Source organism: Lolium perenne, chromosome 4, assembly GCF_019359855.2.
Source record: "Lolium perenne isolate Kyuss_39 chromosome 4, Kyuss_2.0, whole genome shotgun sequence".
Lineage (NCBI taxonomy): Eukaryota > Viridiplantae > Streptophyta > Magnoliopsida > Poales > Poaceae > Lolium > Lolium perenne.
This window is the reverse complement of record NC_067247.2, coordinates 150,997,406-151,021,154: the sequence shown is the minus strand read 5'-3', so window position 1 is coordinate 151,021,154 and position 23,749 is coordinate 150,997,406. Positions and strand designations below refer to the sequence as shown.

At 43.6% G+C, this 23,749-nt stretch overlaps 2 protein-coding genes across 2 annotated transcripts; both read left to right on the top strand.

Annotated features, from left to right (window-relative positions):
* Window positions 1-4,099: 4,099 nt before the first annotated feature.
* LOC127294153 (uncharacterized) lies at window positions 4,100-12,005 on the top strand. Its single transcript, XM_051323907.2, has 9 exons — window positions 4,100-4,285; window positions 5,663-5,836; window positions 6,584-6,989; window positions 7,144-7,412; window positions 8,256-8,324; window positions 8,401-8,457; window positions 10,202-10,254; window positions 10,338-10,413; window positions 10,534-12,005. Exons 1-9 carry the CDS (start codon window positions 4,101-4,103, stop codon window positions 11,603-11,605), a joined length of 2,361 nt encoding a protein of 786 aa, XP_051179867.1. The 5' UTR covers window position 4,100; the 3' UTR covers window positions 11,606-12,005.
* Window positions 12,006-13,696: 1,691 nt separating this feature from the next.
* On the top strand, window positions 13,697-15,646 carry LOC127347289 (MEIOTIC F-BOX protein MOF-like). Its single transcript, XM_051373495.2, has 3 exons — window positions 13,697-14,836; window positions 15,165-15,335; window positions 15,416-15,646. The coding sequence occupies exons 1-3, from the start codon at window positions 13,958-13,960 to the stop codon at window positions 15,644-15,646; spliced, it is 1,281 nt and encodes a 426-aa protein (XP_051229455.1). The 5' UTR covers window positions 13,697-13,957.
* The last annotated feature ends 8,103 nt before the right edge of the window (window positions 15,647-23,749 follow it).

Below are 23,749 nucleotides of genomic sequence, written 5' to 3'. Positions count from 1 at the left end.
GTGCCGCATGTATGCAACAATATCATCATTCAACTTAATTATTTTGGCAGTCACATTATGAATATGTGTATTACTAATATCAAGATCCAAAATAAATAAACCATTCTTCTCAGGTGCATGACCATAAAAGATATTATTCATATAAATTGAGCAACCATTGTTCTCAGACTGAAATGAATAACCGTCTTGCATTAAACAAGATCCAGATATAATGTTCATGCTCAACGCAGACACCAAATAACAATTATTCAAGTTCTAATTGGAGAGGCAGCGTACTGACGGCGATCACATCAACCTTTGATCCATCGCTGACGTGCATCGTCACCTCATCCTTTGCTAGTTGTCGCTTATTCCTTAGCCCATGTTTAGAGTTACATATGTTAGCAACCAAACCAGTATCAAATACCCAGGTGCTACTGTGAGTACTAGTAAGGTATACATCAATAACATGTATATCATATATACCTTTGTTCACCTTCCCGTTCTTCTTATCAGCCATATATTTTGGGCAATTGCTCTTCCAGTGCCCAGTGCCCTTGCAATAGAAACACTCAGTATTTGCCTTAGGGTCAGCCTTGGCCTTCTTCTCAGGCGCGACAATAGATTTGCCGTCCTTCTTGAAGTTACCCTTTGGCTTGCCTTTTTTGCCATTCTTCTTGAAACAGGTGGTCTTATTGATCATCAACACTTGATGTTCTTTCTTGATCCCCACTTCATCAGTTTTTAGCATCAGCAGAAGCTCAGGGAGAGACTTCTTCATGCCCTGGATGTTATAGTTCATCACAAAGCTCTTGTAGCTTGCTGGTAGAGACTAGAGAACATGATGAACACTATCACCGGTCTCTCATCATTATATGATCATCTCCTTTGCATCTTCCAAGACACCATTGCTCCAAGTGGGGGTAATAATGATGCTATTCATAGTGCGCTTGTGTACCTCCTTGCCCTTGCCCATGATTGTGCACAAGATGTTCAAGAAGCTCAGGATTTCAAGATAGATGTGATGGACTATATCTTCCATGGGATGCTTGATTCTATGGTATCTAAGACATCCATTCCATATGCACCATACATCATGCTTCTCATCCAGAACACGGCAACGTCTGAGGATTTGAGTGAGTATGATCTTGTGTTGCATATTGTCAAGAAGCCTTATGTGAAGAGGAAGAACATTGCCGCTCCTGCTTCTGGCTCCTTCATGGGTGATGCTCGTGCTAGTGGTACCACTCATGGGCGCCAGGCTTACGCTGCACACATCTATAAGGAGGTAAAGAAGCTGAGTTGGTTTCAGAAACACGTTCTGTGCATGAATGTAGATATTCACAAGAAGAACTATCAGGCCAGCCGTGAGCATGCAGAGATTCAACATATCCAATAGGTTATCCTTCACCGGCTCAGTGGTGAGCAAGGCCCTCTTCCACAACCTCATGTTCATCCCACTTACTCCAATAGGCACACATCTCAGGTCAACATTTCTTGCCCTTCTCCACCACTAGCTCAGGACGGCGATGAGGAGTACGAGTCTGGCGACCCTACTGACTCGGAGTGATTTCCTCCGGGCGTGTAGCATCACTCTTTTCCCTTTTTGGCTTTTCGATGCCAAAGAGGGAGAAGTAGTTCTATTTAGGGTTATCCTGGGATTTGCATGGGTGACACAAGCATATGTGCTTATCATTCTTTGAGAGCTTGTGTCCCTTTATTTTCCATTTATGTTGAACATTTGCTTTTTCATTGTGTGAACTATGTTCTACGTGTTTGTATTATGGTATGTGAGACATGTATTTCAGATTTATGTAAGTGTTTAGACTATATATTATTGTGTGGTGTGTAACTTATGGATTTCGGTATTCTCTATCACCATTTGGGCATGATCTCTATATCAAAGTCTAAACTTTATGTGATATGACGTATCTTGCATATTGATGCTATACATGTTGCTTATTTGAATTTATGAGGCCACTCGAACCTACGTGTGGTGCATTTGTAGTCAAATGAAAATTACTTATATGCAGACATCTAGGGGAAGTGCCTCCATCTTTTAGACAACATGTTGTTAAGTGATATTGGAATTCTCTTGCAAATCCTAGTGTTGCCATCTAACACCAAAAAGGGGGAGATTGAAAGAACATTTTCCTACCATTATGGTTTTGTGTGTTAGATGGCAACATTAGCGATAGTTTAACATGTGTTGAGTGGTATAGGGCATTTGTGGCATGTTGAACTCATATGCATCAAACTATGAATCGTTTGGGTCAAATCCATGGTGAAAAAGAAATGCCTGGAAATTTCCCAGGCCGGATAATCCGGGACGGATTATTCAGAATAATCCGGCCACCAAAATTCGACTAAGAACTTTAGTGAATTGCTCCTAGTACACCCCCAGATTATTGGTTGAATTATTCAGAAGGCCGGATAATTTGGGACAGATTATTTGGAAATATCCACCCCAAAATTGGCTAAGGACTTAAGGGATTTGCTCCGAGAGATGCCCCTGAATTTTTGGCCGGATTATTAGCCGGACATTTTGAGGAGGTCAGAAATTTGGGCTGGCCGGATAATCCGGCCCCAAATTAAGCCGGATAATCCGGTCCCAGATTTCACCAATGGCTCAATTTTTTGAAGGGGTATAAATACCCCACTTCATCCTCAAGATCAAGCTGCTTGTTTTTCTCAAGAACACCATCTCTAGCTGAGCCACAAGAATCACTTGATCTCTTCCCTCAATCACCCAAAGTTCTTGATCTTTGGAGAATTGAAGGAGAAGATCCCGATCTACATCTTCACCGAAACAATTTGAATTTCTCCCGCATTCACTTGAGATTCTTCGTGCTAGTGTTTTCTTTGAAAACCCTAGTTGTTGTTTACAGCTTTGGGAGCCTCCAATTTGGTTGTCGATGTATCCCCCAATCTTTGTGTAAAAGTGCCGGTTGCAACCTTGAAGGCAACCGCTTAGTGGATCGTGAGCTAGGCCTTCGTGGAGATGTTCACCGGAGAATATGGTGAGGCCTTTGTGGTGTTGGTAGGCCTTCGTGACACCACATCAGACTCCTCCAACGTAGATGTACTTCCCTTAACAAGGAAGGAACTATGAGAATCATACCGTTGTGTCTCCGCGTGCTTCACGTCGGTTACTTCTATCCTTTACCGCACTTTACTACTTGTATCTTGTATCTTGTTTAGTTTGTTAGCTCCTTGTCATATAGGTAAATTTACATAGTTGCATATCTAGAGATTTTACCTTTTGTGTCAAGCCTAAATTGGAAAAAGAATTGAAATTTGATTAGCACCTATTCATCCCCTCTAGGTGCCATACGATCTTTTCAACGGCTCGCAGTAGCGCCGAGAGAGCCGCCATGTCCTCCTAGAGGCCTTGTGCGCGTAGGTTGATTTGCATCACCTGAGCCCACTCGATGCATTTCGTCGATGTCTCTGTGGGGTAGATGATGTGGGCGCTCCCACCAACATCGCGGATCACACGCTCGTGGATGACGACCTCGTTGCCGCCCCGTCGCACCACGCTCCTCCCGCGTTCCCACGTTGTCGGCGTGCGTGATGGCGACCTCGTTGGCGATCTCCCCCCCCCCCCCCCCCCGCCGCCTTTTTCCTCCGACTCACCATCCTTCTTGTTGTCGGTCACGGCGAACCAGGAACCACACTAACGTGGCTCTGATACCGAATGCCAACTTTCGCTCTCTGAATCTCGACTGAAGCTCGAGCCAGAGCACATGAAGAAGGACTCGATGAACTCAGATTTGTCCGTGCAAAATCTTACGACTTTTCTCTCGTTCTATTTCTCTTATTCGTAAGAGGAAGGAAAGAGCAACCCTATCTATGTGCTCGATGCGGTTGATTCGCGCCATTCCACGAGGCCGATCGTGCTAGGTCACGGTAGGCTGCACACACACACGCACAGACGCGTCTCGTGCCTATCTACTGAAAACGGAAATTCAGAAAACTAGACTAGACTAACAGTGACGATGAGATTACAAGGTTCAGATAACAAAATGTATAGCCACGTCAGCAAAATACGACCTTAGTTAGTGACCGATACGAAAGCGGTGAGCCGAGTTTAGGTAGCCGGATGTATTTAGCCGCCCCAAATGTGTCGACCGGTCCGACCCGATCCCTTCTTCTTCTGTCTTCTCCCAACGCTCTTCCCCTCTGCCTTCGGTTCCTCCTCCGGATTCTGTCCTTGCATCGCACTCCCACACGCAGGGCTGTTCATCCGAGGGGAGGTGATGATGCTGCAGGAGTTCGTGCACAACGTCATCGCCGTCATCAAGGAGTAAGCAATCTCCCCCCTTCCCCTCCCCTGCTTGATTTCGCAGGTGGCTATGCTATTTTTCGATGGAAGCTAGGGTTGGGGAAACCGGCGAGTTGGGGATGAGGCCGTGGCCGAAATTTCGGGTTATTTATTTGCGCATTTCTTTCTTATTAGGTATTTTGAACCGTTTCAAATTGTTCCGTGGAGATTCTGCAGCTTGTTGTTAGCCTTATGCGTTACAACTAGCTAGGGAGTACCTTAAAAGCATGGATAGTGGTTGGATTATGGTGGATAAACATTGATTGCGATATTAAGGATAGCTGATTTCTAGCCCTAAGACTGCAGATTATTTTCTGGAAGCGCTGATATATATGTACTACCTTCAGTCGGATTTAATCGATGCAGGAGTCTACCACGCTAGTGCTGCTTAGGCTCCGCGTCGATCTAATCGAATCGGAGGGAGTATGTAGCTTGATGGGGCCAAGCATAAAAGGTCTTACCATGTGCTGCCTCTGTTCTTGATAGATTGGGTTTTAACCCATTTTTGGCTACAAATGTACACAAGAAGTAGTTGCGTTTATCACATGGAAACTGCGTGAGTGGGTTTATGATTGAAAGTACAGTTCGTCATATCAGTATCTTCTTACATTTCTTACTAACGTTGAAAGTAATGATCAGTTTGTGTGTGCTTGTAACTGTTTTCATAGTTGAAAAAACAAATTAAAAAAAAAAAAGCGGACGATACCGCTAATTTAAAACCCAACGTGGTTGTGGGTATGGTCTAAGATGCATGACGCCATTAGTTTTGATCTTGTGAAGAAAATCCTCTTCTTGTTTGAAAAAGTAATTGTTACTAATGCCTGAATTGATAATTTGGTAATGAAAGAGGAGATAGTATAGCTGAAAATGGACCCCTGATTGTGTGTAAAGTATTGAAAATACTTTATTGTGTACTAATAAGTTCACATCCATACTTCAGTTACTGCTTTGTGGTGGGAATTGTAAATCGCAAACTTCTTCTCATGAGCAAATGACACACAGTTCATATACTATTAGCATCTCCATGATAATGATGGTGTTCTATTTTATTTCAGAACATTGAGCAGTAGTAGAGGCTCCTACATGTGGGCACTCCTGGTCTTTCTTATATCAATCTGTGTAGGGTGATTCCAGGAGCATAAATTAAGCTGGTTGCATAGCAATTTCTGCACAAATTTTCTTTAGCCTCTGGCTTCACCTGAGATATCCGAACCATGGGATTGTGAAGTTAATTTTTTGTTAGTTTCAACTTCCATTTTGCTTTATATGAGACTAGGAACAACTTCGTTTTATTAAGTTGCTCTTTATCTTTTGCTCTTACAGTTTACAGTATTTAACTCCTGATACTTCTTTGGGCAGGTCTGTGAAGACATTCACATATGAGACGTTGAATAACATTGCGAGATTGATAAATGGAATATCAGCACTCTTATTGACTCTGATACCAGGAAAGGCCAACATTTTAGAAGGCGTCAGTGGCTGGGAACTTAGGCCAGCATTTCGCGGGCCACGTCTTCCCCGTTGGATGGAAAGGTGAACACAATTTCAGATTTTTTCTGTAGGCTGATGATACTATTTCAGTAATCATTCATGTCGTGCCATGTTTTTATGCTTTGGTTTTGGACACAAAAAGGCAGACATCCTAATTGTACGTTGTAATTTGGGTTTATACTTCCTGTTCATAGGTTAGGGATTCCGAGTATTTAAAACTGAGCAGGCAAAAGTTGACCAAATTCTAACATACTGTACAATCCCAAACTTTTGTCATAGCTTTTAGAACTTAGACATTCATGACTTGCTAATTTGCGATGTACTTTACAATGATATACTGTACAATCCCGAACTTTTGCCATTGCTTTTAGAATTTAGACATTCATGACTTGCTAATCTGCGATGTATACTTTATTACAATGAAATATTCGAAGTAGTGGCTGTGGCCGTTGAGATTCAGTCTTTCAGTGGCTGAAAGAATTGTTTTTGATAAGTTTGTGTCACAACTCGCAAGTTCCCTTTGACACTTCTCTTTGGGTGCTGGAAGTTTTGATTAGAATTTTTCATAATATGTGAGTGGTACACTATGTGGGCCAGGTCGTTTTCGCTTGCATGAGTACTTGTCTCTCTAATCTTATGATTTACGTCATCAGTATTTCTTTACATACTCCCTTTTATTAGTGTAGATTAAGTATGGATTCTTCTTTTTTGCTTGATAAACTGGTAATGCTATTTTACTATTTCTAAATTCTGTAAGCTCACTCTTTTGGTCTCAACTTCTTATATTAGTGGTGTCTCTTCATTTAATGAGTTCGTCCATGAACTTTCTGCCGATTCCGATTCTGAATCAGTTGCTGACTCTATCCCTGGGGATGATGACAATGAAGAGTTTGTCTACCCACCTTCTCCATTGTCCCAAAGTTCACGATTATCACGCACAAGCAGCTTTAGTAGACGTGACCGTCGATTAAGAAGGTCTATCAAATATGGATTTTCCTGGATTATTTGGCCTGTAAGATTCTTCCTTTCATTACTGTTCATCGTGTTCAATGCTGTCAAATATCGGATATCAAGGACATCTGCTAAAACCCCTGAGAGCCCCCATCTATCAAGGAGCATATCTGCCAAAAAACCAATTCACATGAAGGATCAAGTCCTACAACGGACAACTGATAGGAGGCGTGGAGTTTTTGAGGTAGTATATTCAAACAAAATGGAATCAACTATTATAGTTAGTTTATTTACTTACACCATACCATGACATGTCATTATTTGGAAGCTTTTGTGAAGAGATTGTTCAAAAGTTTATATATCTGTTTGGTATTCACTCCCTATTTTTTTTCTCTTAGGATGTCCATCTGGCAATTGAGATTTTCATTGAATCAATTTTTGATGTTGTTCATAAAGGAGCACATTATGTTCTTTCTCCTTCTGAGGTGTGGCAGAAGTTATTTTGCTGGATTCGTGGAAACAGGATTGGTCACAGTAGTTCTGTTGTTGATGTACCAACAGCTAACATTGGCAGTGATAATCCTGTTCCAACTGAAAGGAAGACCGTATACCGTCATGCATTGAACACAGATTCTCGGACATGTGAAGATGTTATAACTGAACTGGGGTAGAAACCTCTGACTCTTTCCATTTTTTTATTATGTTGAGTGTGGTTTGGTGAATACATCCCTAACAAGCTAAGACTTCTGGTACTCCTACTTATTTACAGTTCAAGATTCTAAAAATTGTTTGTACATAAGCTCAACAAGACAAGTTTTTTATTTATTTCTGAATAAGTAGTTAAGCAGTTTTAAGGTGTTCAAGTTACTATTACTGTATTATATACTGGATGTTTGCTGGCTCCCTCCTCTCGAGGGCCAACTCATGCTTAAGTACATGCACGCAAATATGTTCTGCTTGCAGTTCAATTTTCCAGCATACATAGACGATAGACCCCCTAAGAGAACACCCCAAAATCTAGTTTTAAGGGATCTGCTGGAGATGCTATCATATTGGTACTAAAACACACTGGTATCGTCTATTATATGTAGCCCTTTCTGTAGCATGGTTAGCTTAAATTATTAAAGTGGATGGCTTGTTGAAAACCTCAGCTAGGAATGATATGTTTCTTAATCCATTAACATGGTTGGTTAATGACTCTTTGGTTCCCAGCCTAAGCTTGTCATACCTAAAGTTTGGTCTGCCACAACGGTTTAGGTGGTTGTTTGGTTGGTTGCCACAGTTGTGGCTTGCTGTACTTTACTCTTCAAATGACCCACATGTCACAAACTTAGATTTTGCCCAAGAGTTGCCACAAGTGTGGTGCTGTGTTTTTTAGCCAGTGTTTGCCTATGCTTAGTTGTAGCAAAGTTCAACCGAATGTGTGGACTGTAATAGTAGCACAACTTCAGAAACTGGTCTGACATTATTTTGTGCATCAATGATGGAACCGTTATGCTCCTGTTTTCAGGTATCCTTTTGAGGCTATAAAGGTAGTAACTTCAGATGGATATGTCCTGCTGCTGGAGAGAATCCCCAGGTGAAAAAGTACCTAATTCTTTGCCCTTATATTTCCCAATTTTTGTGTAATGCGACTTGACACACAACATTTTTAGGCGTGATTCACGGAAGGTTGTGTTGTTACAACATGGAGTACTGGACTCGTCTATGGGGTGAGTCTCTACGAAATTATAAGTTTATAGTTTCTAATTTGACAATACTATTTAAGTTTCTTTGGATGTTTGGACCATCCATCTGTGATTCTTGGTTGCTTTGATAATTGATCCTTTATGATAATTTGATTTCCTTCTTCTGTATTGCTATTTCTTTCCTTTGCATTAACATCATCAGCTCTAGTTCAAGGTCTACCTTTTATCATTTGAACAGTTTATAGTTCAAATAAATTACAGTGTCCTCACAGTTAATGGGCTGATTATATAGTTTCTCCTTCATTTTGCAATAGTGACTAAAAGCGAATGGTACAAAGGCAGTTTTTTTTACAGGTTATGTAGTTTAATCCAATCCTTTTGAGTAGCTGGAATGTTGTGATGGCCTTCAATTTTATCTAAAAGATCGTCCACACTTCATATAGCGTTTAGTTTCAAGCTCAGAGTGGTAGGAATGTTAGGGCTGCTGGAATCCTAACTGTATGAATTAGATAGCAGGGAATATTACAAGCTTTACCGGGAATACTCCATTCAAGTTGTTTGGTTGTGACAGAGAATACTAAATTAGAATCTATTAATTAATGATATAAAGTTGCAAAGATTAATCTCTATCTTCATGGGCTTATATAGAGTATTACCAATGGAGGTAGAGATGATGCAAGCAGGATCCCGCCAAAGTCCCACTTATAGTTCATTTTCTGATTTCTAGTTCAAATCACACCTTAAATGGTGGTAGTATTTCTTGTCCTTCAACAAAAATGGAGCTAGTATGTTGCATATTGAGGCAAGTAACATGTTCACAGAACAAGCATGGTAATTGCAGGCATTTTTATTTTTCGAAGTGAAAAAGCAAATTCAATCCAAAATCAGCTTGGCCTACTAAACTTCAGCTTTCCACCCTAAGTCCAATTTGAACAACCGGACCACTCTAGATCTGACCCACATCGTTTGTCAAAGGGGGGTGGCGTGCATGGTGGTGGCTTAAACACAGAAGGGAAGGGTGGAGGCATCTGCCAATGAATTTGACCCTAGGGCGCATCGAGGAGAACACTCTGTGGCAGATTGACGCATCGCTGCTGTGGGTGGAGAAGAGCTTAGAGAAACAAAAAAGTTGGGAACCCACTTAACACATGATGACCTTGCATCTGCATGTTCAGGATTACCCGCGAATGGCCACAAATTAGCATTCACGTTGGCGTTCCAGCTGGCTGCACCAATCACGGGAATTATACCAGATTGTGTCATGGTTATCTAAATCTTCACAACATTCTTCTAACAGAAAGCCTTTACTGTTATGTTTTACGAGCACTTACAGGCCCCTTAGTGCAATTATGATTTGGGAACTTACGGCACTTTACTGTCTTTTTGTCCATAGCCAACAATGTTACTTATCCGGTATTCTTTCATGCATAAATTCAATATTAAGCTCCAGGTTTTTAAAACTTTGTGAGTTCCTTAAAGCTAGATATCGATATTCTCAATTTAATGCGTATTATTGTATCTGTAGTTTCAGTGCTCTTTCCTCGATTGTATAGTTCTTATAGCTGTGTAGTTTGTCTTCAGAGTGCTACAAATTTCTGTTTATAGTTGATAGTTCTAGTATCAAATAGCTGCCGCAAGATAATGAATTTTTTGGGAGATAATGGTGTTTGTCGGTATAAACTTTCTTGACTTAACTTGATGCTGTTTATCTCTTATACAATATCCATAGCTGAGCCTCACATGTATTATCATGTCATTTTCCCTGCAGTTGGGTGTCGAATGGTGTTGTTGGGTCACCTGCATTTGCAGCTTATGATCAAGGTCAGTAATCAAGTTAGATATAATGTATCCCGCTGCTCAGAAACAAATGCCTAAGTTCTTCTCTCATTTCTGTTTCCATGTAGGTTATGATGTTTTCCTGGGGAATCTCCGTGGTTTGGTTTCAAGAGAGCATATAGATAAAAATCTCTCTTCCTCCAAGTAAGTGCTACTAGTTTATCTGATTCAGATCACAAGCAGACAGTAGATCTAATGTGTATGCCAAATCAATTTGGTCACTGCACTTGCTCATGCCTGATGCTCTTTTTGAATTCATGTAAGATACTGGAAATATTCTATTAATGAGCATGGAACCAAAGATATGCCAGCAATAATCGAGGAAATTCACAAGATTAAAACTTCAGAACTTGGCAAAAGTGGGAATCTAGTTGGAGAGGAAACTGAAGATCAGAACTATAACATAAAAAATTCAGAGATACAGGCTTCACAGGAAGATGTGACAGAAGATCAGCCTTATAAGCTTTGTGTTGTCTGCCACAGCCTGGGTGGTGCAGTTATGTTGATGTATGTGGTGACATCAAGGCTTGCACAGAAGCCCCACAGGTTGTCGAGACTGGTCTTGCTTTCTCCTGCTGGTTTTCATGAGGATTCGAATGTGGTGTTCAGTATGGTGGAGAAGATCATCCTGTTTGTTGGCCCAGTACTTGCTCCACTTGTACCTGGGCTGTACATACCAACTCGATTCTTCAGGATGCTTCTGAACAAATTAGCTAGAGATTTCCACAACTATCCAGCTTTGGGTGGTCTCGTCCAAACCCTTATGGGGTATGTTGTTGGCGGCGACAGTTCAAACTGGGTGGGGGTACTTGGGTTGCCTCACTACAACATGGATGACATGCCTGGTGTATCGTTTCATGTAGTACTTCACCTTGCACAGATAAAGAGGACGAAAAGATTCCAAATGTATGACTATGGAAGTGCTGCGGCAAACATGGAAGCGTATGGAACACCAAAACCTTTAGACCTGGGAGCTCACTACGGTCTCATTGACATCCCCATGGACTTGGTCGCTGGGCAAAGGGACAGAGTTATCTCACCAACAATGGTGAAGAAGCACTACAAGTTGATGCGGAGGGCTGGTGTAGAGGTCTCCTACAATGAATTTGAGTATGCTCATTTGGATTTCACATTCTCACACAGGGAGGAGCTGTTGTCCTATGTTATGTCCCGCCTACTCTTGGCAGCTGATGCCGGTAAAGGCCGCATCAAGCAGACCACTGTGCGACTTCGGAAGCTGAAGAGAGTTGAGTCAGAAATCGAGAACGACTCTGCCATGGAGTATAGAAGCATAGATGAAGGGATACCTGGTGGAACAAATGGGCATCACGAGTGATATGGAACTTTCTAAGTAGCTGTTGCTGTACGTTAGGTTGTGCATAGGAGTATAGGACACGCCGGCCTCTGCATATTTCTACACCACGTAGAAGAAGATCTGGGGATGGATAATGCACGGTTTTAAGGCTTCATGTTTGATGGGGATTAGATTTTTTTTTTATCCTTGTCGGAAACCAGACTGGTATATATGTATAGTTGCTGTTTATTTGCTGCCTGGCGGGAACGCAGGAAGAAGCTTTTTCTGAGAGGAACACAGGAAGCTCTTGTGCTAAGTTAAAGGAAAAGGAGATGTTTGTACGAGACGTACGTGTCCTCGTGTTTTTTCTGGTCCCCTGTATGTTTTGTGTTTCTGTTTGTACACTGAAGAAATTACTAGAATTCGTATCCTTTTTCTTCAAGCGTTGTATTGAGTCATTGGGTGTTATTTTTGCGGGAATTAAGATATCTCTACTTCCCTACTAATATCTTGGATCTCTCCTGGACGATCTCGTGAAGACAACATGGATGTGGTGACCTTTGATAAAAAACGACTGAGTTCTGCTAATGGTGTGGTGAGCAATCGGAGAAAGGTGAAGAGCGTAAGACTTGGCAACAAATTTGAAACGTTTATAAGTGCGATCTGTCTAAACATCCAAGTATCCTCCGCCATGTGAACATCCAAATATCCTCCTCCATGTGAACCTTGGGAATGAGCCTAAGAATCCCAAAGTTTAAGAGAGTGATGTCAACTCTCCCAAGAGGGAAATCGTTGTCAATGGCCATGTCGAACGGCTTCGTGATGTGCTAAAATTTGGTGAAGAACACAACCGGCCTACCATCCAGTCCCGGCGCTATATCCACCTTCATGTTGGAGAGGACTGCATCCATCTCCGCGTTTGTGAAGGATAACATTAGGCAATCGTTCTCCTCATCTGAAACACGCCCCACCGCACCCGAAGTCGAGGGAATGAGGGAAAACATCCCCCGCTCGCGAGAAGCCCCCATTAAAGCTCTGTAGAAGTCGTCAATGTGTGCCTCGAGCACCCCCTGGTCTGGCATATTTCCTCCTCCTCCTGTCCGCGATTGCAGGGAAGAAAGAGATTTTGGCATCTTCTTTGAGCAACCAGGTGAGACGACTCCGCTGTGGAAAGTATAACTCCTCCATCTTGGCAAGATGTGTGAGTTGGCCCTCGAGGTGATAGCGCAACGCCCAACCCTCGTCATCGAGGCCAACGGATTCCGCCTGCAGGACTAGCACCTTAACTTGCCTAAGAATGTCATTCGTAAGGTCGTGCGTCTCCTTACCTAGGTTGGCTCACCACCCTTTGAGAAATTGCCTCAGGCCACTAGAGACTCGGTTCCCAAGCGTGAATGGGGTGACATCCCGTTCTAATGTCGGCAGGACAACTTGTTCCATTTGGAAGTAACTAGGTCCACAAACTCTGGTCGCTCAAGCCAACTCTTCTCAAAGAACCCAGGGCTACGCTTCCAGAGTTCCTCCCTGAGAATAAGGGGTTAGTGGTCCGAGTTAATGATAGTTTCCGCGACGAGCGAGCAGAGGGGGAACATCTCTTCCGCTTTTCATTCTAAATTAGTTCTTATTTTAGATCTGCACATTTTTCTCCAAGTACCAATTACAATATTTCGGTTCTCATTTTAGATCAGGGTCCAAACATGTTCAGATGTGGACAAACGTTTTGAGCATTTTCCATATATAAATGATTGTCGTTACTTAATTCCATACAAATTAGTTCCACCATTCTAATTAGGATGAACACATTAAAAATTAAACATGCATCAAACAAAATCAAGGAAATCACCGAAGTTCCTGAATAGTATCCAGTATGCTAATTGGATATTATCATGTACGCTAATTGAATAGGTTCTGATTTGGCCATCAACAGAAAAATGTTACTGTACTACAGTAATTATTAGGATCTTTTTCAGGCCATCAACGAAAGAAGAAATGAATATTCAACCAGACCCCGGCCCGGGGATAGTTTCCTTAACTGTAACCATTTCATGCTAATTAAGCGGGATTTTGTTATTAATTCGTCTCGCTTATTCAAACTTTCCATGTTAAGCGGGAGCAGCAACGAATCACGCCATATAATTTGCTTCCTTGTGAACCAACTTTCGTCAGTCTCGCTTAAGCCCAATCAAACAAATCTCACCCAACACCTCTGAAGTCTGAACCCTAACGGCTCCCATAAATCCCTCAAGCGCCACCGCCACCGCCACGATCTGATCGGCGTCGGTGCTTGAACGGATTTGGCGGCGAGCTCCTCCTCACTCACACGTACGGAACTCCACGGAGGTCTGAATAATCAAGAGCGGAGCTGATTGGGTAGGTGCTGTACGGGAAGAGGTGATGGCGCCGAAGCCAAGGGCGAAGCGAATGCGCTCAGGTGGCCACGCCGTCGACCGTCTAGGCGACCTGCCAGACGCCCTCCTGCACGTCATCCTGTCGTTTCTCCCGGCAGTGCAGGTCGTGCGGACGAGCGTGCTGTCACGGCGGTGGAGGGACCTCTGGCGCTCTACCCCCTGCATAAACATCGACGACGCCGAGCACGACTTCTTGACCTCCACTCGGAGGAACCGCCACGGACCGGCGGAGAATTGGCGCAAGCTCGAGAACTTCACCACCAACCTGCTCTTGTTCCGCATCAACGACACATCCCTGAACAAGTTCCGGATATCTGCTTGTCATTGGCCTGACGATGAGCTTCGCCGTCGAGACATCGATAGATGGGTGCGACGCGGCATCAGGTACCGCCCCCAGGTGCTCGAGATCATCATCTCCGCTTCGCCTGCCGTCCCTTTTCCTCACATGGGAGCAAGCTCCTGCCGCCTCAAAAGGCTGCAGATCCATTATATGTATCTGGACGACCAATTCGGACGCCTGCTCTTCTCTGGGTGCCCCGTTCTGGAAGATCTGGCTCTCTCCATGTGCAGGAATGATTTTCGAGAATTCAAGTCGCGCACCTTGAAGAAGCTGGCCATCGACCGCTGTGTCAATCTCACCGGAGATCCCGTGGTTATCGCAGCACCCAGTGCTGCGTACCTCCGGCTGTCCATCCCACCAGATTGCTACTCCAGTGGTGTTTCGATGTGCAAGACGGCTTCTCTAGTCAAAGCATCCGTTGATGTACTCTGTCTGGGTGAAACATTCTCTTTGATACACCAACGCCGGATTCTTGGTAGCCTCTGCAATGTCACGAATTTAGAGCTATGGGGTTTCCAGAGAAGGGTATGCCTTCCTCCTCTCTCCTATACTACATGTTTCTTGTACTATATTATATGCTTATTTATGTTGCAAATTATGCTTATTTATGTTGCAAGTAAATGTTTCCATGTGTTCCTAATGTATTACCTGTCCATGTCGCACATAAATAATGAATTAGCCTTTAACTGACACTAACTGTTTTGTTTTGAATTTCGTTTAGAGTTGTTTCATCCAAGCAATATTCCTTTGACGATTACAAGACATATATATACTAAAAGCGAGAAATCGTCCATTGTTAATCTGATGTTGATGTCCGATGCTTAAATTCAGTTTTGGTTTGTATGTATTTCAGGCGATGCTCGTCGAGGAATCAGCTGAATTCCCAATCTTTGCCAACTTGCAAACCTTGTTACTTAACCGATGTTTCCTTGATAAATGCGATCTCAGCGACAAATTGGAGGCTCTAGGAAGCTTTGTTCAGAACGCTCCTTGTTTAGAGAAGCTTACTCTGATATGTTGCATGGTAATTAATCTTGTTCCCGTCTATCTTCACCTATCTCATGATTTGTTTAGCTTCTGACGTGAATCCTTTGCTATCAAAAGTTTGACGTAGAAATGGAGACAGAGGAAATGGAGACAGAGGAGGACCAGGTCGTGAGGGAAACCATAACTCTCCAACGGCAGGACCAAAATAATAACCGGTTCCCGAAGTTGAAGTTCGTTGAAGTCGTGTACGAGGAGGACCATGATCACCAACTAGTCGAACTTGTGTGGGGAATAGGGAGGAAGCTGCCAGATGCCAATATCATACTCAGAAAACTTAATCTGGACTAAAATATTCCCCGAGCATTTTGTAACTTTGCCACGATCGGCGCTGCGTCCAAGGTTGTTCTTTCTTTAAGGTCACTTAATCTAGTAGTGCTGTTTTTTCAGGACAGCTGAACTTGAAGTCGTTTGACATGGTAGGCATCCTTTATAAATCTTGCACTACAGCACATCCAATGGGGTTCCAGAAGTTCAATTGTCTCTTCATCTTGTAACCCGCTTATGCACTGCCATGTTTGAGCTTATCTTATGCTTTTGAATGAAGATGTGATGCCTGATAAAGTTGGTAAATGCTAGCACGCCCTTAACACTTTCTGGTAAAATAAAATGGTGTGAAGTGTACTTATATGCAATCTGTAGCCTGTACTAAATTCAAATTATACTTTGGCACAATTTGTAAAGAAAGTTTTGGTCTTTATGGTACATAGTTTCGAAAACACCTATTATGGTACATAATTTCCAAGTCCTGGATCCCTGCATAACTGATATTCATCAAGATTTAAGAATTCAACCTGCACTGTTGTAACTATATGACCGCAAAACACAGAGTTGCCACTAGTGCCATTTTTAACAAAACAGTCAAATAATTTTAACAGGTTATGTGTTTTATCAATAAATCAAATTAAGGTTTCAGTGCTATAGATAGAATCGTACAAGATTAATCAGCTTGTGAATTGATACTATTTGGCTGCTGCTGATACTAAGACAGTACCAGGTTTCACCGTATAATTTTAAGTTAGCTGCTCCTTGCAATTCTCATAATTTAATTATCTGGAAAATTAAATTATAACAATTGCAACAAAACGTTATTCAACACCTAGTTCTGTGTGATGCCATTGTCCTGGATGGAAGGCTCTGATACAGAAGACTTGAAAACAATAGCATGCAAAACCTCGTGCGATTCACTATCTATTTACATGCGTTCATCATTGTTCTTGACGTAAGAGCAACTCTAACGGACCTGTAAAGGGGCCAAAACTGTAAACTTCTGACGAGTATTCAGTTTCGCGAGCGGCTAGTCGAGCTATGGAGCCTGTACTCTGGGCTGGCTCGTGAAAATTGGACATCGTTATTTTGTGGCGTTTGCCAAAACACACCGCTCAATTGTGTCTTTGTCAGATACCATTACAATTACGTGTCATATTTGCCAGAACACACCACTTGGCTAAAAACGGAAAAATTTGCACTTTTGACTATGATGATTGGTTTTGAAGACAAATGGCAAAATTTTCCGTTTAAGCTAGGTGGTGTGTTCTGGCAAATGTGCCATATAATTGTAATGGTACCTGGTAAAGACATAATTGAGCGGTGTGTTTCAGCAAACGCCGGAAAATAACGATATCCTGTAGCAAATGTTTTCGGTGGCCCGTGAAATCGGTTGGTGGGTCAGTATAAATACCGACCGGAAAGGAGTACACGGGTTGAAACACGCATTTCATACCCGCTGAACCCAAACTCCGTTGCTCCGCTGCAGCCCAACCAAAAGACTGGCAATCAATTAGTCGCGGAGGAACACCAAATCCGCGTTGTGGCAACTGGCAAGCCGTCGCGATAGCTTCGGGGTTGGGGGAGACCGATCCGGAGGCGGGAGCGACGATGACCGCTCCCCACGCTGATGCCACGATCACGCTGACATGGAGCGGAAGCGCAAGCGCTCGGAGGGGGTGAAGAAGAGGGTGTCGCTCAAATGGATGACCGCTACCTTTTGCTCCCGCCGCCTCAGTGCCTACGTGCCAGCCTGGTGGCGCTCCTCAAGGTCGATGCTGCGACGCGCGCCGTCGCCTGCGGGCGCCGTCGTCGCCTACGGGAGGATTCCTCGCGCGGGCCTGCTCCTCCGTCCCCCACTCCTCCAATAAGTGGAGCACGCCATCACCCCTGCATGCGGGCGTCTTCGTTGATGTGGACTACATCAAGGACTCCGACGAGGAGCGCATGGCGTTCGAGATGATGATGCGCGAGTCCAAGCTCGCACGGAGGAGATCATCCGCGAGCAGGCGGAGTGGCGCTGTGCTATCGCGCTCGTCGAAGCGCACGTGGCCAGGGAGAGGGGACTCGTGCGCATGGTGAAGGTCGAGCCGATGGACCTCATCGACCTCTTCGAGGATTGAGGTCATCGCCGCCCCAGCGCCACCGCGCCATGAAGCTCCCTCCGACAAGGTAGCTCGATTTTGGTCTAGGTCGCGGCCACGCTCCTCCGTAGCTATTTATAAGTATTCGTAGCTTTTGTCGCTGCTATGTCCGTAAGTTGTCTATGATCGAACTCGTGTTCTTCATTGAATTTGCTGCGAGTGCAAAATTTAAAAAATTCAGTTTCAGTTTACCATCTTCGATCTGTCGTCAACCGAATTAAAAACTGCAAATCTCATTATCAGTCGCCTCTGCTTTGATTTTACACTTCACATGTTCACAGGGTCCGGTAGAGTTGCTCTAATGGCGTAAACTGCAAGCATCTGCATGCCCAGGCCTCTTCCATTCAAAGTCTTTTTCATAGTGTATTTGTGTACTTATAAATAGATATCTCGACTTATATAAATCAATTCAATGCTACATGTATACAATGAAAAAAATATTCTTTTTTGCGATTTTTTTAATTAAATCTCAAAATTCATGAAAACGTGGATGTGGGAAAAGATGTGTAATAGCCGTGCAACCATGTGAACTCATATAAAACACATTAGATAGGAGTATTTGTTTTCAGACTCGTGGGCATCTTTCGATTATTATAACTACATACACATACACTCACCTCTATGAAGACGCACGCACACCTTACCCCTATAGCCTATAAGCATCTTCGAGAGACCGAGTCCAAAAAAAAATTGTCCTATGCGGGAAACAAACACCGCTGTCAATGAAATGGTTGGACTCCAACGGAATGGACACGAGTTGCACCGTCCTGTTCTCGAACCACGCGTACTAATGCATATACATTGCATACCGTTGGACCGTATCAAAAGAAAATGATTCCCCTTCCGATCTAAATTAATTAACTTAAATTTATCCGATATAGGTGTATTTATATGTATCTATTGACTAGATACATGTAGATCAAGATAAAATTAAGTCAATTAATATAAAAGTAAGGGGAGAATCAATTAGTGGTTGATTACGAGGGCAGTGACACCCCTAGCACACCAGAGTTTAAACTCCAGGATTTGACACTTTGGTGTCTCGTAAAGGTGGATTTTTTTTTGTGCGGGTGATGTTGCCGTCGATATCAAGACACGTTTGGTGACTTCTGTCAATCTCAAGATCCGGCGGATCAATTTCTTAGACTCAGACTCTCGAAGGTGCTTATAGGGTTAGAATGTGTGTGCGTTCACAAGGAGCCTTCATTTGATGATAGTCGTGACTTGGATTAGTTGAGTTAGCTAACCTTTGGATATTGTAGTAGCTGGTTTCTTTCACTTGCTACTCTGGCCCAGCATTGACATCAGGGTAATTAGGTACGTGCTCGGAGCAAGCCATGTTACCGTCATTACAACTTGGAGGACAGAAGGTAGCTATCGCAAAATGATGAATTTCATTGGTGCGTGCATAGGAAGTGAAGGTATATATGGTTGGTGCTTTGTCCATTCGTCCCGACTCTCCCAGGTTGATATATTATGTTTGTCTGCCAATGTTGGCTAATAGCATATGGCTAGCACACAGTGCAATAGTAGAAGTTGCAACATAGGAGTAGGATGCTTCGGGGAATGAATGACTACAGTGGTGGAGTGCTTGGCATCACCCTATTGACATAGCAGTGCGGCTCTCTGTGCCTCCTATGCCATCTGGTTGCTGTACCACAAGTCGGCCTCCACTCGATCCACGAGGACACTTTGCTCGTCTAGGAACTATAGGTGGCTAGGTAGGTTCGCAGGTGAACAACATAGGCGACAACGAGTCACCGGAACGACATCAGAACACATGACCTCTGATGACATATGTATCTCCATTTGTACGAGACTTACACCTGTAACAACCGACACCTCCCAAACCCAAGTTTTTCGAGTAAGGATATTAAACGGATACATTGTCAAAAACTAGAAGAGCGAGTAGTTGGATCCTTGCCGCTAGGGACGAAGCAGAACAAAATATCACTAGGGTCAGCCCTATATTTACTCTAATTGAATGGTGTCATCTTATATAAAGTAGCAATAATTTGTGAAGAATTCACCAAAAATCATTGAGGTCAGCAGTCAGCTGACCCCAATGGCACTATGGCAGCTCTGTTGCTGCTCGCCACTGGGTACACTAGCACGTGACAGTTGGTGTTTCTCCTGAGTTTTTTCAACGAGGCGCCCAATTCGGTCTAATATCTGGCCTCAATGATTTTTCACTAAAGATGATTGGGTGCAAAAAAAATCGAAATGGAGGGAGTATGCCGACCTCTGCATCGAAAAGATGCATAGGATCTTTATTGATTAATTCAACAGAGATCTGATCAAAAGCATACATTGTATCATACATTGAAAACCCGAACCTACCACACAATACCTAACAAACCCGAGTACCCGACAATGGAAGAAATCATGCTGGCAGGACCCTTATGCCATAAAACAACAAAAATTCCCCATCAAGTAGGAACTGGTGACATCGATACCCCGATATACCCTCTAGGCGAAACGGAGCGCTCATCCGATGCAGTAGATTTTTAGCGATGCCTCATGCACACGCTACAAAATTCGTCACCGTCGTCGAACCACTGAGCCATCTTCAGAGTACATGTCCGCATATCCCTCGCCAGGCCTGCCATCGACACCGCCACGGTGCCAAGCAGCGCATCCGCCCTGTGCGCATCCATCTTCACGCGTCTGATGCCGAGACCTCGCTGCGCCATACTGCCGAGACTCGTCGTCGCCGATGCGGTGGAAAATATGCCGCTCCACCGAACCAACACTAGTGGAAAATAGGCCTAATGTCGCGGGCCGTAAGACCCTTTTGTCGCGGGCGGCCGGCCGCGACAATGGGGATGCAACAAAAGGCTAGGCCTTTTGTCGCGGGTCGCTTACCACCCGCGACATAAGGTCCACCACGTGGCAGGCACAGGGAACGCAGGGGACACCCCCTTTTATCGCGGGTGGTAATACAACCCGCGACAAAAGGCCTCTACGTGGCGCTCGCAGCACGCTGCTGCTTTAGGGTTTGGGGGGTTCAGCACCCCCGCCACCGCCCCTCCTTTTATTTCATTTTTTCATTTTAAAATAAAATTTGCATATATTTCTACGCAAGCTGTACACTCATTCATTATATATAGATCGAGCAAACAAATATTGGAAGCAAAAATCTATTCGTAGATTCCCCTTACATATACATGGAGCTCACGACTACCGAGACTAGAGCCCGTCGTCTATTCGAACTATTACACGGGGATCATCAGAAGCGCCTATTTGGACTAAACACACCGTTGTCGTCTATTACTTCTCTCATTAGAAGTCCCGCCGCTTCCTCCGTAATTCTTAGTAGGTATTCGTGTGGTTGGAGATTCTCCCGCGTGAAGTCGACCTATATAGGAAAATAAGATATGAATATGACTATATCAATCTTGATAATGAAATATTAACGATAATAAATTAAAGTTGTGAATGTTATTGCTTACGTTGAATCTATTATCGTTCTGCTTTTATGTGGTTAACATACGAATGGACTTAGTATCCACATAGATTCGTCCCCTGTGGCTGCTGGATGCAGGAGTAAATGTTAACTTCTCTGCGAAGTTACCCGCATTATGCTTCTTGAAAACTCTCCAAAACCTGCCAGGACACAACTACTGTTGTTGCCCTGGTAACTGTTGTAAGATATACTCCCTCCGTTCCTTTCTATAGTGCTTATAGATTTTTGGCATTTGTTTCACAATATAAGGCTGTAGCTTGGTTTTTTTTCAATTACCCTCTTCATATACATGCATAAAAAAATCCATACAAAATATGAAACAGTTAATTGAGATTCCTAATGCATGGCCCCAAGGATTGCTTAGATTTAGGAAGTAATTTTTTTTTTCCTTAATTAAACCTGGCTGCACATATATGGAGAGTCAACCATACAGATTTGTGCGATTTGTTACGGTAAGTTAGGAAGTTATCGATTTCCCTAATTTTAGTCTGATCTCAAATCGTTCAACCAAGGGGGTTATGTGTAAAAAATACTTTTGCGCTAATTTCTATGCCAAAAATCTATAGACACTATAGAAAGGAATGGATGGAGTATCTACTTTTTGATGAAACTACGGTAACTCAAACTGGAAAGGATATACTAGTGCTCCTTCACTTTTAGATTTTTTAAAATTTTAAAACCTCACATTTGTATGCCTCAAAAAATTATAGCGTTAAATATATAGATAGTTATATACATGAGGAGTGTACGCAAAAAATCCTGGTAAAAGATACTTTAAATTGTGGGAAATACAAGATTTACAAATTTCTGACAAAATACTATTTTACTACCAATTTACTGTTAGGAATTTGTCTTTTATATTTCCAAAATACAATGTACTTTTTAACATGATTTTTTTGCATACACTTCTGTTGTATATATATATATCTATATATTTAATGTTATAATTTTTGAAGGTATACAAATTTTAAAAATCTAAAAGTGAAGGGAGCACAGATGGTCGTATGGTATGCCTACATCTGGGCATGGGCAGCCCGGCCCGGACGGCCCGGCCCGAAAATCCCGGGCCGGGCCGGGTCGGGTGTGCACTTCGGGCCGGGCTCAGGCCTGAAATCTTAGCGCGAACGTCGGGCTGGGCCGAGCTCGGGACTTCATTTTCGCGCATTTTAGCCTGTTCGGGCCGGGCTTCTTGGGCCGGGCCGGGTTTTTTGTTGTTCGGGCCAGGTTCGAGCTTTAATTACAGGCCCAACAGTCTGGCCGGACCGGCCTCGGGCCTGACTTTTTACCTGCGGGCTTTTTTATGCCCGGCCCGGTCCGAGCTTTGCCTAGGTGTAGGTATGCCAAAGACACTTTCCGCTAGTTTTGCTTCCTGAAACTTTCTTTCATGGAAAGCCTTGATTACTGAGCTGACCATGGTAAAACCGACGGTATTTTACACGCTGCAACCAGAAATGGTGCACACGTGCCCCGCCAGCGTCGGCTGCAGGTACATAGTCACAGACCATCCAGGATCGATGACGAGGCTAGCATCGCCACGTAAAACTCCCAATCATCCGACGCGTGCGCACGAATCCGCCACCTGCACACTTCGATGCTTCTATCCGCAAGCCCGCGTGCAGCCCCGCGAAGGCACCATGCCGGTGGAGCGCAAGCGTATAAAATCGCCATGGACCGATCGAGCACAAACCACAAACCACCATCGATCTCACTATCCCGACTCCTGCTGCTCTCACCATCTGGTCCATCTTCAAGCTTTCCATCATCGTACAGTTCAACCGCAAGAGGCTTTAAGTAGCGCGCGCGATGCCGTCGCTGTGGAGGAGGAAGAGGGCGGGGACGACGACGCCGGTGGTCCGGACGAGTCGGAGGATGCCGTCAATCGGGGCGCTGTGGCGCCGCCTGGTCCGGGCGCTCTCCTTCGGCCGCGCCGGCCACCGGAGGACCACCACGCGGATCTGATCGGCCGATGCACGGTAGGTGCAGACGGGCGGCGAACGACGGCGGCCACGACGTCGCCATTCGCCGTGTCTGCATAACTGCATTGATGCACTGGTCCTTAATTGTGTGGAGACTTGCAGTGGCTGAGGATTTTGTTCGCAGCTAGCTGTGCAAGAATGTGTGTTTTAACTTTGTATGTTATATTTTGCAAATCCGCTGTAATCCCTCTGTTAATTAATTCCAAGAAATACTCGTGATTTACCTTTCAAGAGGACTTGACCACTCATGTCAGTTGTTAGATCTGTAATCGGTTCTGCACATTCTAAATCGAACTGACATCAAACTTTGGTCGCATGGTTTGGGTTTGGTTTGGATGCTTAGGAAAGTGGATCATCTTCCATGTTTGACGCTTTTGTGTCTCGTAAAGACGAAGTATACTTCTTCAATTTCTACTACTCCCTCCGTCCATTATGTTCATCTAAATTGTTTAAAAAATGTTTAGATACATTCGAATTTAGATAAACTTTTGACATCTAAAAATGGTGGACAGAGGTAGTACTATGGATCAGTTCACGGCCT

What these genes read in the sequence shown, in the direction of transcription:
- LOC127294153 (XM_051323907.2), top strand. Translation starts at nt 4,101, where the DNA reads ATGTGTCGACCGGTCCGACCCGATCCCTTCTTCTTCTGTCTTCTCCCA. An exon ending in GTCATCGCCGTCATCAAGGA is followed by an intron (nt 4,286 to 5,662) that starts GTAAGCAATCTC and finishes TTCTTTGGGCAG; the next exon opens with GTCTGTGAAGACATTCACAT. An exon ending in AAAAATCTCTCTTCCTCCAA is followed by an intron (nt 10,414 to 10,533) that starts GTAAGTGCTACT and finishes AATTCATGTAAG; the next exon opens with ATACTGGAAATATTCTATTA.
- LOC127347289 (XM_051373495.2), top strand. Translation starts at nt 13,958, where the DNA reads ATGGCGCCGAAGCCAAGGGCGAAGCGAATGCGCTCAGGTGGCCACGCC. An exon ending in TATGGGGTTTCCAGAGAAGG is followed by an intron (nt 14,837 to 15,164) that starts GTATGCCTTCCT and finishes TATGTATTTCAG; the next exon opens with GCGATGCTCGTCGAGGAATC. An exon ending in TTACTCTGATATGTTGCATG is followed by an intron (nt 15,336 to 15,415) that starts GTAATTAATCTT and finishes TGCTATCAAAAG; the next exon opens with TTTGACGTAGAAATGGAGAC.